This window comes from Anastrepha ludens, chromosome 6 (assembly GCF_028408465.1).
Source record: "Anastrepha ludens isolate Willacy chromosome 6, idAnaLude1.1, whole genome shotgun sequence".
NCBI lineage: Eukaryota > Metazoa > Arthropoda > Insecta > Diptera > Tephritidae > Anastrepha > Anastrepha ludens.
This window is the reverse complement of record NC_071502.1, coordinates 71,340,820-71,359,309: the sequence shown is the minus strand read 5'-3', so window position 1 is coordinate 71,359,309 and position 18,490 is coordinate 71,340,820. Positions and strand designations below refer to the sequence as shown.

General features: G+C 37.2%; 1 protein-coding gene across 3 annotated transcripts; it reads right to left on the bottom strand.

Moving 5' to 3' along the window:
- Positions 1–1,228: 1,228 nt before the first annotated feature.
- Positions 1,229–17,181, bottom strand: LOC128866213 (spermine oxidase). 3 transcript variants are annotated; one of them, XM_054106764.1, is made up of 2 exons: positions 16,719–17,181; positions 1,229–4,358 (listed from the first exon to the last, which is right to left on the bottom strand). In XM_054106764.1, the coding sequence occupies exon 2, from the start codon at positions 4,290–4,292 to the stop codon at positions 2,769–2,771; it is 1,524 nt and encodes a 507-aa protein (XP_053962739.1). In that variant the 5' UTR covers positions 4,293–4,358; positions 16,719–17,181; the 3' UTR covers positions 1,229–2,768. The 3 variants fall into 3 exon arrangements, with proteins under 3 accessions (XP_053962739.1, XP_053962740.1, XP_053962738.1); XM_054106765.1 differs by having other exon boundaries at positions 1,229–4,295; XM_054106763.1 differs by lacking the exon at positions 16,719–17,181 and adding an exon at positions 8,877–8,942 and having other exon boundaries at positions 1,229–4,295.
- Between the last annotated feature and the right edge of the window lie 1,309 nt (positions 17,182–18,490).

The following is an 18,490-nucleotide window of genomic DNA, read 5'->3' as shown; positions in this document are numbered from 1 at the left end:
GAGGTAACCCTGTCGAGTTTTTATTAAAAAAATTTTTTTTTCAATTTTTTTTAACATTTGAAGTAGAAGTGCGATTTTTAGACGATAAATCGCATAATATTGTTTATTGTAAAATAAATAAAAATTGAAAAAAAACCTCCCAGGGTTACCTCGGTAATTATGTAGAGAAAGTGTGTACAAAATTTCAGGAAGATCGGTCGAGTAGATTCAGAGAAAAAGTGTCCACCGACTTGAAAAACGTCGTTTTCCAGAAAATCGATTTAAAGTTTTCTATAGCAGGTAGCCGAGTCGGAGCGCCCAACGGTTATAATGCTCTAACTTTGTGAGTTTTGCACCGATTGACTTAAAATTTAGACACAACATTCTTGAGATTATGTACATTCATTTTCTCAAATAAACCAAAATCGATTTTTTTTTTTACCCTAAAAACCATAGATTATGTTTGAGGTTTGCACTTGACCATGCGCTCTTGTGTGCCCCTCATAAAAAGAAACACCGCAGTAATTACAGTCAAACGCATTCTATGTGCGTGCCTATTTCAACAGGCCGGGTTTGTATACCCGGCCATCCACGTCGTGACTAGGTACCCCGAGAGTTTTTTGTTTTATTCTTTAATAATTATTAATCTTACCATAGCAAGTCCGCCAATTTTTATTTAAAAAAAACGAAACATTTAAAAACGAAAAACAAGTTTCTCCCAGAGATACTTCGAGAAACATATCCTTTAACAAAAGTATTTGGCTTTTTTATTTCAGTTAATTCTATTGCGAGTTATGATGTAGGTTCACCGAAACCCCCCTTTTGCGTTACTCGTGGTGTTTTGTAATTATCTTGAAATCGAAAAATCAACTGTAGCACCGATTACACACTAACAAAAAACAATGTTTCAGATGACGGTTTTCTGCCGTTTGAAAGCATCTGATGATTAGGCTGGACCTGATAGCAAGACCTTAAAATTTTTTGTGTTGATCTTTGGCTGAGAAATGCTGACTTCACATACTTCACATTTTACAGCACCCCAAAATGTTTTTCCCATTATACGAGCCCTAGTGTAAATCCAGCGCTGCAGGCAATATTTTGCAGCCCATCTTTAGAAAAATCTCTAAGAATAAGAATTTAAACAGGGGACAATTTACGCCACTCTTGAATGGTCGAACTCCATTTGAACTTTACACTGTTTAATTCAAAATCATTCGTTCAAGTGAGTCGTAAATTGATAACCGCGTGGTTTTGCCATTTGATTTGATTTATTTCATAAAATGTAGGCTAAAATCTATAGACCCTGTCAGAGCAGAAGAATTTCAGATCTCGAATTTAGTTTTACGAATACGAGACAAATAATGCTTTTAAGATATATTTCTAGTAAGATTAAACAGTTTGCTCTTTTAGAGGTCATAAAATATTATGCTTTAAAAATTACAGGCTGCGAATAGTACGATAAGTGGTACAATATTTAAAGGGATAAGGATTGTGTAACAATCAGGCTCAGAGGTTATTTTATTAAAACTTGACATCTCTATTATTATTGTAATTATTACCATTTCAACCATTATTTGAGTTTCAATTGTTATTAAGCGTACATTTGTTCTCACTTAATTAAGCAACTTTTTTTTTCTACAGCATTCACAATATTTTCCATTCTAAATTTTTTTCTTTTACAAAAGTATAGTTTATTAAATAACAAAAACCTGCTTGAGCATTTTCTTCCATTTAAAAACTTTCGAGCATGCCTTTATATGGACATCGGCTCAACATCGTATCAAAAAAAAAATTCTCACAACAACACTTGCTATATTAAAATTGTATTGGCTATAAAACAGTTTTTCGATTTTTTGTTAAATTTATGTGAGTTTTGTGCAAAGCTTCAAACTATAATTCATCAGGTTTTTGTTATTCAATATTTACATTGACCAGGTAGAGGCAGTAAAGCAAAAAATAAAAAAAAAAACAAGAGGAATCCAATTTGTTTTTGCTTTTGGGCGAAATAATCTCAAAATCTATATTCAAAGATTAACAGTTTAGTGTATTTAAACAAAACTTTAAGTTTTTAGCTTAACATTTAGAGACAAATTAAATAGAAAAAACTGAAATCAGCTGCTCTACTGTTTATTGTGCTTTATATTGTATATTTTCAGTACGATGTGTATTAGCATAATTTGTATAAATGGCTATAACGTCTTTACTTTCATTTATTATATAAATTGCATGGCAATAATAATTTGAGCGGCTAAGCACCGCGGGTTATTTGTTTTGTTTTAGACCGAATACGAAATGAAAAATAATAAATCCACCTAAAAGTATGCCGGTAGAATCTTCAGCGCTTTCGAAGCTATATTTTCGATTGTAACATTTACTTTTATAGATTTTGGCGCATAATTCTCCGAAAAAGTGCCGCAGTTCTTTGCATTTCTACAATTTTAAACAAATATTTAATTTGTGATCTCAAAGTGTTTCAAGAAGCTCAGTGAATTTTGAGTTGGAAGAGATTTATTTTTAACTATTTTTGTTTTTATTTTTTGATTGGCCATCTGAAATTAACTTCTTCGCTAATATGAGCGTGTTTATAATAAATAGCAATTATTTAAATAGCAATGGAAAACTGTATAGATTTATATTTTTCAATTTGCATATTCAGGACTTCGAATGCCCACAAAACTGCATAGAGTACTAAGAGCCCATTGAGAGTAATCATATAGTATTTCGCACCCGCCGCTCTCTCGCCCTTTTTCTCAAATCACTCTATGCTAGCATTCAAAGCCCTAAAACTGTTATAATTGTGCTTTCGGTTCTTTTGTGCCATTTCGTGGCATGCCATAGAAATCTGCCAAACGTTTCGCCTCACGCCAGCCCGCCTCTACTGCGCCATGTACTGTGGAATAATAATGATCACTAGTCGCTTCGCCGGCAAATTGTACAATTGGTTTATCACAGCGTGTTTGCGGGTAGAGTGGATTCGCATTTGATTCGCCGCCATTACTTAACGGCGTACTCGTGACAACGGTAAGCGGTTGCGCCAATTCACGTGCGCTTGTGCCCACTTCTTCGGTGTACATCGAGCGAAACGAGTAAGAGCCTCGAAAGTTGGCATTCGTATGCCAGGCCGATGTTCTGAAGTTACTGGGATTGGGTATGTCCCATTTCAGAAACTTACGGAATAAATAAATACATCCTTCAAGCACCTCATCTTCGGGCAGCGTTTCCATGTGACGTCCATTGGCGCCGATAATCCAGCCGCTCAGAATTTTCGGTTGATAGCTAACGCAGTAAAAGCCAAACACATCCTCTAACCAAGCGCGGGAAGTGCCACGTATTTCATTGATATCTTCCTCGCGCCACAGCAGTGTAAAACCCGTCCAGTCATCAGGCCAAAATTTCTCAGGAAATTCAATAAAAATCTTATTTACTGTGCCAAAGGCCAGACCGTCAATAGCACGTTGCTTCTCCACAGGCAATTTTGGTTCAAATAGTGTTATATGCTGCTCCTTGAGTACACCCAACGATACGGTGAGTATAACATGATCTGCAATAATCACCTCACCACCATTGCACTTAATATCTACACAGCAATCGTTACGATTCCAACATATCTGCGTTACACTACTGTCCAGTAACACCCGCTCTTCCAACACACCCAACTCATTGTTCATTTTATTTGCCTTTGTCATCAAACGTAGAAATTCGATGAAACCTTTATCCTTCCAATTGAGCAATATATCGCCTTCGCACTCCCAATATTCCAAATAGCCACGACCCGATACCTCATCTAATGTATCCGAGGCTTCCACTGAATTCTCGAATTTTTGATAATTTTCGAAAAACTCTTTGGCTATCGCCATGTCAATATCAGAGTTTTCCGGTCTACGCAAAGCCTCATAGAATTTGTTAGTTAAATAGCTACCGAGCGACCCATTACAGTTTCGTAATTCCATTTGACGTGTCACTAAACTATCGCTGACGATGTCTTTCAGTCGCTGGCTAATATTTTCAGGCACAACCTCCCGATTAGACCGTATGCACTTGTAATTTTCATAAACATCTCCGGTTGATTCGAGTAAACTATGTTTATTGGCCAGCTCGTAGACAATATTGTCCTTTTCGCCGTGACACCATTGTGCTCCCAAATCGATGACGTTTTCACCAAACGGTATAGTATGAACACGTCCGCCAATACGTGGTTCGGCCTCTAGAAGCAGCACATTTTGAAAACCATAGTCGAGTAGTCGAACAGCGCAAGATATGCCAGAGACGCCTGCGCCTATGATGACAATCCGGGGACTCGTACTACTTGTCATTACCTAGGAGTGAGAGAGAGGGAGTGCTGTTAGTGAGAGCACTGGCAGGTGAAATCGTGAAAACGTCTGAAAATAAAATAAAGGGAAACAATTTTGGTGTTAGCTGTTTGGAAACATTGAATTTATAAATAAATGTTCATATATTGGCTTTTAATAAAAAAATTAGTAAAACCCATGATCGATATATTTATGAAATAAAACTAACAACAATCCATTTATTTTGATATTATATGGACTCATTAGAAAGAACAAGCACTCGCATAATTTTTAATATATGACTTCATTCATTAAATAATTTTATTCGATATCGGCTGTTCATCGTAGTTGAGATAAATCCCACCTCTGAAACAATCATTGAGTGCCACATTAATACTCCAAATTGTATGTTTGTTCCCTAGTTATCATTAAAGTTTCATTATTCTATCACCTGCATAATCGACTTCCGGCTGCTGTATCAGTTTTCAAAACTCTGCTAAATGCAGTGAATTCATTAGTTGTTCTAGGAATTCATCAAGCCCTGCCAGTATTGTACAATCACCAGTCGTTTTTGTCTATCTTATCTAACGGTAGACCCAGGAAAAAAAGCTGTTTCGACGAGTTGGCTCTACAGGGAGAGCAGTGTGAGGTGAGTGGGTTTAAGGGGGAGCATTTGAATAGGAGGTTAGTATTGAGTATGTCGACGGAATATTCTGCATAAGTAGGACTTTAACCTACTAAAATATCTTAAACGTAATTGTGCCGAGATAAAGCCTCCGTTAACGGCATTCGTGGGTCGGGAGTTTAGGATGGTGGTAGACTCCTTCATCATGTCGTTTACCGTTTGTCTATATATTGTCCGGTCCAGTAGTTGCCATTGTGTTTTTTCCTCGATCTCGTCAGTGTGGTTGAAGAGATGCCTCCTGACACGCCAGTGGGGGGATTCAGACTCTAGCAAATGTCTGCAGTTGTGATTTCTACAGTAGCACAGAGCTTTTTGCTGTGCTGCTTAACCTAGAGCATGGAGCCCTCGCTGTGAAGGTGTTCCCGGGGAGACATCAGGAGACATCCTGTGGCTATCCTAATTACAGTGCTTTGGAGCTTCATCCACTACGTATCACTAGTGCTAGGCGACCAGACGGCTACGGCATATGTAATTAAGCACCGGCAGGCCAATTGATTGTAATGTCGCCAGTAACATTTCTTTGTCTTTGCCCCAAGTGCTGCTAGATATCATTGCCCGACGCCATTATCGAACAATCGTCAGCATAGAAGACTCCTTCTTGTACTCCTTACCGGAAAGACTCGGGTTTTTTTCCGATCAGAGACTACCGCCATAGTAAACGAGCTCTGTCTCGCTAATCGTCACTGGAGCAGCTCCATGCAGCAAGACTGCGCCAAATACTTTTCCTCAGGGCTAAAATTGAGCCTAAGCCCGTACCCGAAGTGTATTGCTGTTGCGTTTGCCATAGACTGCTCCACCCAAACTCAACCTCTGTTAGATGCAACCCGTGCAACGGGTGGTGCAACTTTAAGACTTGCCCCGGCCTTAAGAAATACAGGGAGTGGCCCACACGTTGTTCCCGCCATCTAGCACCCTCAGCCCCCACTGCTTCTACCTATCGCAATGTGTTGGTGTAATCAACCAGTCGCCCCACGGTTCTACGGAGCACACCCGAACAAGCTTTGAGAGACGGTGTGTTATTATGGCGTAAGATCCATGAGTTTTCTTTTCACAAATTGGGCCGTTTCCGCACATTCTCTCTCAATCGTCGCATGACTTCCAAATAATATTGTTTATTTACCGTTGAACAGTTTGGAATGAATTCTGAGATTTCGAGTGCACAACTCCATGATAATCAAAGAAAACGAGTGGCATGACTTTTACTTTTAAGCGACTTTGACGCGGTTTTTTGGGGTATTAACTCATGTGAATAAAGCCATTGAGCCGCCTGGGACTCTCTTCCCGAGGAGTTTTAAGCTTCTACAACTGAGCTGGAACGTACTCTTGAGTTGTGATAAATATTCGTAAGTATCGCTTTCTTTATAGAATCAACACCTATTTGTCTAAGTATTATTGCATTAAAGGCCTTAAGCCCACTTGTATTAAGTGGCATTAAGCTACGAAGATAGCAAATTCCATGACTACATATGTATATACATATATAGGCTACCCTCCTCCTGCACTCCCACATATATACATGCATACATACAAATACATAGCGATTGTGCACTTTTCAACTCATTGCAGACTTTTCTTTTTTCACTTCACTGAATGTTTAATTTTCCACATTATGCACACAAGCGACAACAACACAATTAAAGAAACAACAAAAAGTGCAACAGTTACAAAAACATAACAAACAGTAAAAATATATATAAAAAACTGAAAACAAACCAAATACATGTGTAAGTACTTTACATATGAACATACATATGTAATTTTGTTGGTCCATTGAAATTACACTCATAAAGAAAAAGCACAACCGAAATGTTTTCGTTTGAATTTCCCAGCAACGGAGCGGTGTTTACAGACTTGTATATATGGACATACATATGTGCACATGTGCAGAATGCGAAAGTGCACGCCGAGCCCACTTTTCCGACTCTTAGCTCTTAGTGTGTTTATTTTTTCAAGCAATAAATAGCAAATGCAAAAGGTGTAATGCAAGGTAATGGGCATACAGAGGTGACAGTAACTACACAATACTTGTGTCATAATAAGTAGAGAGCAACATCCCTCTAGGGAAATCTATTGGTTTTTAATTTACCGTTTAATTTACAAAATATATGAATACTTTAATGTCATGTATATTAAAGCCTATATGGACCTACGGTATACAGCTTTGGGGAACTGCTAGTAAGTCCAATGTGGAGATTTTGCAACGCTTCCAGTCAAAGACCTTACGAACACTTGTTAATGCACCTTGGTTTATCACAAACGAAGCCATACACATGGATCTAGGTATTCCATTTGTTAAGAGAGAAATCTCAGTATATTCTAAATGATACATTGAAAGATTGTCAAATCATGTAAACACAAATGCTATTTGCTTGTTGGACACAACCAATGAAATTAGACGATTAAAGCGCAATCTTGTCTTAGACTTGCCATTCCTTTAAATTTGTCAATTTAATAATAATAATAAAAAAACAAAAAAACAAAAAAAAGAGCTAAATAGGAAATTGTTAAAATGCTCCATTAAATTTTAAAATTCTAATATAAGTTATACATGAAGTAAGTTATACAATTTTCGAGTAAAAATTAAATCTAATAACATAAAATATGCATAAGAATTGTAAAAAGAAAAAATTCTATAGTTTTCTATGTAGTTTTGCACCAGTGTAAATACTATGCTGTCATTAGGTAATAAGATCTCTTTTGCTGAATATCTGTATTCTAAGATAGATTGCAAATAAAGTATTTCCATTAAAAAAAAATGTATTAGGTATTTAGTATTCCTGAAAAGCGTTTAAGGCGATAACACTGACATATGTTAGTTGTAACTTAAAAGTAAAGCATATTGACATAAAACACCAGCTAATATCTCAACCTAGAAATCAGACGAATTGTACTATAACTTTGGCCAGCGGATTATATTTGGGATTGGGTCAGCTATTATAAAGTAAATCCCTCTCTATCCTCACAAAAGTTCCTCTCTCAACTTGACCTCCCCGGACGATGCCGAAGAAATATGAAAATACACTCGGAGCATTCGAGAGAACTTTTCTACGTAAGATCTATAGCCCTGACCACATGGGCGTTGCGCACCGAAGAATGTTGAATTGTATTATGGCTTTGGTTTCGCCACTTAGGAGACGCTCTTTTCGACACCTTTCAAGATGGCAGTAAGGGACTAAGTGTAGGCATTTGTGACGCCGTCAATTACCACCGTCGATTGAAACCAATTTGTTCTGAAAATCAATCTAGTCAGGTTCCCAATTTTCATAGAACTGAGACCTTGAAGTTCCTGTAAAAAGTATCTACCGATCGGTTGAGTTTTTCGCTTAGATAGTGCCGAACATTGGTAGAGAAACGGTTACAACACTACAATGTACAGTGTAAAGTGTGCAGTCTCGTCCTCGTTGGCAAGATGTGAATGCCAATTTCTACAAAAGCGTTGCAAAACGTGTTCAATCTGGGCTAGTAAGAACTGGGATTTTTTTAACAAAAATGTACCGTTTAATGCAAGTGAATGTAGATTTCGTACGTGGAACAATTATTGTCGTTTCTAGTTGTGGAGTCTTATTTTCTCCACAATCACAAAAAAAAAATTGTCGCTGGTCAGTTTGCAGGTTTGTGGGGAAAATACCTGATATCGGTAACAGGTATGGTAGTGCTAGAACAAACTAGCTCATCAGCCTTGTATAGGTGGAAATGCCACAATATCCTGGAACCCAGATAATGCTAAATGTACAAAAAGTTCCAGTCATGGTTAACAGATCAACGGGATTTCACAAGTAGTTTGTAGATTTCCTGTCATAGAGTAGGATCACACTGTACCCGTGATGCGGCTTTTGAAGTAGATATCAGCTCGGTCTGATACAGCAGTGAGGCAGGCGAAAATACAATAATATGACTAAGTATTCCGTATATATGATACATACCCAGCCCTCAACCGTATCATCGTGCAGCCTAGCTATAAAGCTTAGACCCATTGACCCACGACAGTCGATTCTATGCTATCGCAACAACACAGATTTATGTATGTCTGGCTAATAACTTTTACTCCACTAGCATTCGCCAATCATTTTTGGGAAATTTTTATGATGTGAGAGCGACAACAACAACACGTTGAAATTTAATTAAAATTTCACAATTTTTTGCAAACCAATTATTTCTTTCTTTAGTTTAATTTTTTCTCATACAGCAACAAAAATTATCCTGAAAATAAACAATGAATATTATGAGAGTAACACGGAAAATTATTACAAAAAAATCAACTTAGGCCAATCAAATCTATAACCCGATGGAGGGGATCGAATTCGGACCAATACTAAATAGGATGATCCTCAACAAAGGTGATGTTTAATGTTATTCCAACTTGAAATTGGATTTAAGCCAAATGAGTGTTTTGCAGCACCAGTTAAAATCTTTTCCACAGGGATAGCGCTTCTATTGAAATGCAAGAGTGCACCATATGTTTACGCACATTTCAACAAAAACCTCCAGTTAAGAAGCATTTGAAATTTATGTAATTTTGTCAGCAGCTGAAAGACTGTGGGGGTTGGTTGGGTGCCGGTTGACGGCAACTAGACTTAATATTAAAGGCGGGAAGTGAGCTATGACTTGTTTACAAACGAATTTAGTATTAAGTAACTTGAAAGTGAACATGTGAATGATATTTACATATATATGTACATACATACACATATACAGCTATTGAGAAATATTTCAGGGAACAGAATAGGGCGTAAGAGACTTTAATTTTTTTAAGGGAAATATGAAGCAACACAAATAAATTAGCAGACTGTAAAAATATAAATATACACAAAATTCAATTGGAAATTATAAATAAGAGAAATTAATAAAACGTGTTAATGCAGTTTTTAAATATTTGATTTTTTGCTCTTTTCCTATCAATTTAATGCCGCAAACATTTTGCGAAACTACTTACTTTATAAACAGCTCGAGAAATAGTTTCACATACAAAATCTCATACAACAAGTTAATTACGCGAACAAATCACCTTATGGTTGATTGGAACATGTGTACCTATGTTAAGGTATTGAAAAGCTGCACTAGACCGGCTAAGTATTATAAATAAATTAAATTCTAGGGTACAATTAACTTTCGATGACATATAAGATAATTGAGAGAGATAATAACAAATTATAAGCATAGAAAATAATCAGACGAGTGAGAGAAACCAAATTAGATGATTACGACTTTGAGAAATGGCTTAAGTTGTACCAGGCAACGCGAAACCAAGCTGTAAATACTTTCATCGTATGGCTGTAAGTTAGGAAGCGGCAGTTGTCCCCTATGGGCACACTTAAACTCAAAGCTCATTGTAATATCGCATAGAGAAATTGTCCCGATTTCTTCTACAATAAATGCGAACTGACCAAGGATCATAACAAATTGCTCAGTAAGCAGTTTCTGCTAGGGTGACACCTGCTCGAGCCTGTGCCACCTCCCAGCCAAAACAGACAGACAGCTACTGGATCGGACAATGTACAGACAGGCCATAAACGACATTCATCGGGAGATTACCACCTTCTTAAGCTCCCGACCCCCGAATGCCGTTATCGGAGTCCAACCACCACCAAACGCAGACGAAGAGCTCCAACTTCCCCGAGAGTCCCGCGTAACCTTGGCACAACTACGTTCTGGATATTGTAGCAGGTTAAACTCCTACCTATCCAGAATCGACTCCGATATACTAAACATATGTCCGGCATGTGAAGGCACCCCGCACAACAGTAACCACCTTTTCACATGTCCCATCAAACCCACTCATCTAACACCCCTCTCCCTCTGGACTCAACCCGTCGAAACAACTGGTTTCCTGGGCCTACCGTTAGATGAGCTAGACGAAGACGACCGGTGACTACACTATACTGACAGGGCAAAGAACAGCAACAACATTTACCGAATCAAATGCCTCATATGCCTTAGAGAAATCCAGCAGGCAGATAAAAGATAGGTCACCGTTGTCAATCTGTATTCGTATGTCACGAAGGTTTAATTTTATTTTACACTGCAGATTTTTGCAAGCAGCCCAAGTGGCTTACGCCTATAACAAAAAATCAAAGTCACAGGATTTTGCGAATCGTTACAAATAATTGAAACTTCGTATTATGTGTACATGTTTGAAAAACTTTTTTTTCAATTTAGGTATTATTATTGAAAATATTTCTGAATACATGAAATACATAAATTTAATAATTAAAACAATTTGGCGGTAAATAAAGGATATTATCAGGAGATATTTGAGAGAGGCCTGATTTGTCAAAAGAGGCCTGATTTGTGGATTTTTCAGCAAGACGGAATTTCTGGTCAAGAACTCAACAAATATCATCACACCCCCGCCGCACAGAATTGATATGACTTGGACTGGACCAATAAACACAAAGGGCAGTGCGCAAGTTTTGCTTGGAGGTTACGAGGTTAAAGCCAAGCCATGCCTAAAGTGTTAGCCCAAATGTTCTGGCCAAATTACATTTGTATTCGTACGTATATGTAACATTTTATGTAAAGCATAAATAAATACATATGCAGTATCGAGGAAAGCTCATAAAGCGCAAAGCAAGCATAAAGGGACTTTCGTATATTTTCCCACCATAGAAACATACATACATACATAAATATTAGGAGCATTTTATTATCTATTTTTAGTACCATTGTTGTAGCAAATGTTAGGAACACTCTTAAACAAAACTGAACACTAGCGTATGGCGAATAAACTTGCTTAATAGTCAACTTGGCATACGCAGTAAACACAAGCAAAAATATTCTCCAACGTTTGATAAACTCTTAGTTCTCAAATTTAGTTTTAGCATTCCCTATCATTTTCTCCAACCTTATTGAGGTTGAGGAATATTTGCAAAATCATTAACAATTTTCCGGTAGTACTTAGATTTTTTACAATTTTATTTTGTACACAAAACTTTTATTTACAAAATTTTATATAGTCAATAATAAGAAGCTAATGAAGAAAGCTAAATGTAATGTTCGAATAATCTGCAAGTTTTCATACCAATTAAATGTCGAAAATGGAACTAATTTTATTTTATAGAATTAATCTTTATTTAAAAAAGTTTATATAATTAATGTTTCGTATAATTAAGTTTTGTAAGTATTGAATAAAATAAGGAATTTATTAAATGTATAAAATAAAGCAAAATATTCGTTTCATTCGATACCAAAAAGTGAATTTAAAAAAGTGCCCTTTATTATGATCCTTACGCTGATGACCTAGTAGTTTATGTATTAGGGTGGCATGAGGAAACCATTTCGGATCGCATGCAGCAAGCCCTTACAATAATAAACAAATGGTGCACGGAAAAAGAGCTCTCCATTAACCCATCCAAAACAACACTTGTACCGTTTACTAGGAGAAGGAACATAAATCTCAAATGTCCGACCCTTCATGGAACAACACTTCAACTCTCGACAGAAGCGAACTATCTTGGCGTCAGTCTTGACAAAACGCTTACGTGGAATTCCCATATTGAGAGAGTTACTTCAAAAGCCACAAGGGCATTATTTGCCTGTACAAGGCTTTTTGGTAAGACATGGGGACTAACCTCTAGAATGACCTTCTGGACATTCACCACAGTTGTGAAACCCATAGTCACTTATGCATCCTTAGCATGGTGGCCCAAGGTCAAGCAAAGAAAGGCAGCAAATGAATTAAACAAACTGCATCGCCTAATATGTGTTGGTATTACAGGGTCTATGAAAACATGTCCCACGGATGCATTGGGTGTGCTCCTGAACATACCACCGTTTCCAATTTCAATTGAAAGGGAAGCTCGCTCGAGTGTCTTAAGATTAAAAGGTATATCTTAACTTAAAAGTGGGGATATGAAAGGACATTTAAAGATCTTGGAAGACTTCCTACATAGTCCCATTCTTCATAGGGAACTTCCAAGTTATAATCAATGAACGAATAGACTGGAGAACTAACTATTTCACTTTCAAACCTGGCTCCCAGCTATGGTTTACTGATGGGTCCAAATTGGGAAAATGGTAGAACAGGGGCAGGAATCAATGGGCCTAAATTCAAAAAATCGATTCCGATGGGATTCTACCCAACAATATTCCAGGCAGAAATACATGCCATCGAAATATGTGTGAGAGAATGCCTTAGCAGGAAAATGAGAGGTACTCACATCTACATACTTTCAGATAGCCAAGCGGCTCTAAAAGCCCTTCTATCAACAACTATCACCTCTAAATTGGTAAATGATTGCCTAAACCTTCTCAACACGTTAGGGAACCTCAACATAGTAACACTATGCTGGATTCCGGGACATGAAGGACATAAGGGAAATGTAATGGCTTATGACCTTGCAAAACAAGGAGCAAATATGCAATTTACTGGTCCTGAGCCTTTCTGTGGACTCACAAAAGGCCACATTAATGAATTCCTTAGGAAATGGGAAGAAAGAAAACTTGCCGCACACTGGCTAAACTGTGCCGGTCAGCGTCAAGGCAAACTATTCCTAAGTCCCAACAAAGGAATATCTGACAAACTTCTCTCACTAAACAGAGTAGATCTGCGTCTTTTAACAGGATATTTTACAGGTCACTGCAGCCTGAGGTATTATCTAAATAATATTGGTCTATCTGAGACCAATGTCTGCCGCTTTTGCGAAATGGACATAGAAAGCTCAGAACATGTTCTTTGTGAATGTCCTGCGTTGGGCAGACAGAGACTTCATCACCACGGTGGTATCGTAGTATCTCCATGCAATCTCTGGAACAACAAACCCAAAATTGTGCTAAAATTTTTAAAAAGCCTAAAACTCTAGGGTTACAAAATAGGCCTTTCACAATAGATCAGCTCTGGTCGCAGTGCGTAATGGCCTTCTAATAATAATAATAATATTATGATCCTCTTGTTGAGAATACACGTTAGAGATTTGAGAAAGCTTTTTCTGACCAAATGTGTCTCCAGTTGATATAAAAAATGTTGTGCCGGGTAGCGATTATATAAATATATGTGGGGTTTTATGTGCAGCTCTGAGAAAAATTTAAGCAAGTTTTGCTTTAGTGTTGTTATATTTAGGTTAAATTTGTATGAGCCTATTGCATCATATCTTTGCAAATAGCCTTGCAGAAAGAACCATTTATTCTAGATTTAAAAATTCGAATTTAAAATCTAAAACTTCAGAGATGATTAAAAAAAGCGGAGCAGGAAATATTAAGTAAAACTAATTGGCCTATGTAGGGCTCACCCGGCAGATTCGAAGGCTCATAGACCTTTTCTAACAACAACAACAATAATACATTTTTTGTTGTCTTGCGCAGGTCGTAAACACTCTCAAAATTTTGCTTTTTCTATCACTAATTAAACGAAAATATATATGCACACTTAGTCAAACTACACTGTTTTCACATTTATGCCACAACATTTGAGCTGTTTATTAAAAAATATTTCCAAAAATATTGGCAATAACTTCAATATTCAGTTAATAAAATTGTATACAAAGTTTGCCATAGCAAAAGAAAGAGTGAAGTTGGACCACGGTTGGTACCACCATCGAAGTGTTCTATAAAGGCCTATGTATTTAATATATTTGACTTGCAACCTCATCTTACCGCACTACAAAATTTCTGCGTCAGGATTTGAAGCCCTCATTACAAATTCCCTATTGATAGAATCGAGCGTATTCAAAAGATCTTCCCTAAATAAGCCTTGAGTTCCCTTAAATTTTCTAATCCCATTCCTACCTATAAGTCCCGTCTTCTTCTAATTAACCTAAAGTTCTTTGAAAGCAGAAGCGCTATCTTCTAGTTACCTTTTGTGTTTGGTGTGAGAAATACTGATTATGATTGCCCCTCATGCAGTTCCTTCTTCAGTTCCTTTTTGTACCAGTAGCGCGCCCACTTCGGGACTAAACGAGATTTCGAATTCTATTACGCCTAATTTTTTCTTTGCCAAAAAATTTGTTTTTTTTTTTATTATCAAGCTCAATATTATTTTACAATAGTATTTTCCTCAAAGTATTTTAATACAGATCTTGATTTTAGTTAGTAAGAACGTCTGTAGTCTATTGATATTACCAATAAAATAAACAAACTAACGTTGCCGAATTATCAGTCTTTCCGTATGGTCAATAGATTGTTCTTGTTGTTTTTGTCAAAGAGGAACACAAAAAAAATTATTGTATATGGTTTTCAAAAATTTGTTCTTTTTAAAATGTTCTATGCTTATATATGTATGTATGGGTATAGGCGAAAATATTAAGCATGTTACGGCCACCGTATCAGAAAGGGTTGGTGCGTGATTACCATTCGCACTGGTTCGAATCTCCGGGTATGAACATCAAATAATAGAAAAACTTTTTTTCTGATAGCAGTCGTCCCTCGGCTGGCAATAGAAAACCTCCGAAGATATTTCTGCAATTCTGCACCAATTATATATACAGACATGCATTTACATATATACATAATATACTAGGGCGGGTCGATTTAAAAATCGCTCATTGCTCTGTGAAAACCGTATTCTAGGGATCAAAATAAGAAACTTTGCCGAAGGAACCATACCTCTAAAACGAATTCTGATGTCCCCCAATTTGGGTCGAACTTTTAGTGTATTTTGTGGGGAGGCAAAAAAATCGCCCATTGCTCTGTGGAAATCATATTCTAGGGATCAAAATAAGAAACTTTGCCGAAGGAAACATACTTCTAAAACGAATTCTGATGTCCCCCAATTTGGGTCGAACTTTTAGTGTATTTTGTGGAGAGGCAAAAAAATCGCCCATTGCTCTGTGAAAATCATATTCTAGGGATCAAAATAAGAAACTTTGCCGAAGGAACCATACCTCTAAAACGAATTCTGATGTCCCCCAATTTGGGTCGAACTTTTTAGTTCATTTACATATGTTCTGACTAAATAAATTTCTTAAGAGAAGAAATAGACATTATTATAAATAAATAATACAATAAATATTATTATAAATAAATAAAAATAAAGAAAAAACATAGCCATTTAGCTGATTTTTTCATGTAAAGGCCAAAAATGCTGATATGTATTTTGAAATGGGGGACATCAGAATTCGTTTTAGAGGTATGGTTCCTTCGGCAAAGTTTCTTATTTTGATCCCTTGAATATGATTTTCACAGAGCAATGGGCGATTTTTTTGCCTTCCCACAAATCGACCCGGCCTAATACATACATATACGGTTAAGTTGTACACAACACTGTACATAAGCACAGGCTAAGAAGATCTTATATGTGAAATACCAATACTCATGTGTGTTATAACTTAACGAAATATTTTGCCTCGTGGAGCATAGTTTATTGATATCATTTTATATTTCTGTTAATCCGGCATTTTTTTGTCGTATGTGGAAAAATTGATTTTCTGAGCATTCTTCAGTTCCTGACACAGCAAACAATGAACCAACAAGAAAACCGACCACCATTGTATTAAACCATTAATGACCTTCAATGGAGTGTGTACATCTCACAGAAGGCTCTTGCCGCCCAGCAACTGCTACAGCGAAAGCAATGTAATTTTCTATGCAATCGAGAGATAGCCACTCTAAAATTCTATTTTGGTTTTTGTTAAATCATTTTTATTTTGTTTTATTCTGTTTTATTCCATTTCCGTATGCTATGTTTCGCGAATTCTAACCCCACGCTCACGTGCTAACATTGCTCGGGTGGTTGCTTGGCCGCATAAAAGCCACACAGACACGCATTTATAGGCACTTTGCTGTTTTAACAAGTGTGCCGAAAACCGATTTTTTTTTTAATGAAATAAACTCACTTTGTTTCTTAGACCACGAAGTTTCCACTCTTCTAAATTACTATTTTTTATTAATTTTAAATTTGGCCAAATTAATTATGAATTTATTTATGCACAAAATTTTTAATCGAACGAACACGTTTCTGTAGACACCAAAACACACGTTTCTATTGCTGACATTGCTCTGGCGCACTAAAATTTATTCTGCTATTGCCGCTGTTGCTGGCGCTCTAAAGCGACGTCTGCCGAGAATGCAGCAGTGAATTTAACATGAAAACTAAATTAAGGCAAAAATGTTAAACATTTTTTGAATAATGCGAATAGTATAATTTGGTTGTTTATGAAAAAGTTTGGTTTTTTATTTGATGTCGAAATTTTATTGCTTTTTGAAACTCGTAAAATGAAGATAATAATAATAATCACTTTGAATTACAATATTGAACAACACAGCAACAGCGAGTCCAAAAGCAGTATAGCATGTCTGGAGCACACAAATATGTATGCCCGAGAGAAGAGTTATTTTAGTTCTCTACTTAAATTTGTTTGTAGTAAAATATTTTAAATAACAGACTACATTTCGTTTGGTTAACAGCGCGTTTACATTACCTCAACACGTGAACGTATAACAGCGATTTAATGGAATGTTAGCAGAGATTTGCTAACCATTCTCTCATAAATAAATATCATAGCGAATAAGGGAGAGTGGCATTGAAAGGGCAGTTGAGCTTCTTTTTAGCATAGCCAAGCAGAAAATAACAACGTGGTGAACAGAACCGGCTGCTGAGCTGTTATCAGCAGGGCAAGGCGCTTCAAATTTAACATGAGTATATTGAAATTAACGTTACCATATTGCTAAATTGCTTTAGTACATACACGTACTTTTAGACCGCATTCAGAAGAAGAAACTTTTGTTGCTTCAACTTTGCGAATTCACTTTTGGTGTTGCCCACATGGCAACTCCGTCATTTGGAAAGTGTTCTAGCTTTAAGTTTACAGTCAACAACAACATCGATGAGAAGGAGGGCATAAAGTGGGCTGACCGAGCACAAGCAACTCGGTGCCAATATATTTCATCGTCTCCCTCTCTTCCACAAATTACGAATTGAAGCAACAAAAGTTTACCTGTATGAACGCGGTCTTGCGAAAATAATTTACAAAGCTGTAGGTACATCTCTATTAGGCCGGGTCGATTTGTGGGGAGGCAAAAAAATCGCCCATTGCTCTGTGAAAATCATATTCTAGGGATCAAAATAAGAAACTTTGCCGAGGGAACCATACCTCTAACTCGCACAATTATTATTTTATTGACTACTTCCTTTATTGATAGTTAATAATACATGTTGTAAGTATTGCAAGTGTCTCTATCTGATGAACTAACACTAACATTCTCATGGCAGCCGGTTCTACATTATCGGAATGACTCGGATTTTTCCCGACCAAGGGCTGCCGCCCGAGTAAACTAGCCCTGTCTAGTGTACCGTATCCCACCCCAATCTTTCGTCACAGGAGCAATCCCTTGCAGCGCGTTTGCTCCGAATACTTCTTTTCAGGGCTGGCGTCGAACCCAACCCTGGACCAGAGGTATTTTACTGCTGCATCTACCACAAACGGCTCCACCCGAACTCCACCTCGGTTAGGTGCAACAAGTGCAACGGGTGGTGCCATCTTAAGACCTGTTCAGGCCTTAAGAATCATAGGGAGTGGTCCACAAGGTATGTGGCCACGTGTTGCTCCATCAGGCGGCCCGCTAACGCCCTCAGTGCCGGCACTTCAAACTGCCGCCACTAATAACA

Bases quoted from the DNA above. Each gene is read 5' to 3' on its own strand.
- LOC128866213 (XM_054106763.1), bottom strand. From the start codon at position 8,927: ATGGGTCTAAGCTTTATAGCTAGGCTGCACGATGATACGGTTGAGGGC. The intron at 4,296-8,876 runs GTATGTATCATA...TCTCACTCCTAG, and splicing joins ATGATACGGTTGAGGGCTGG to GTAATGACAAGTAGTACGAG.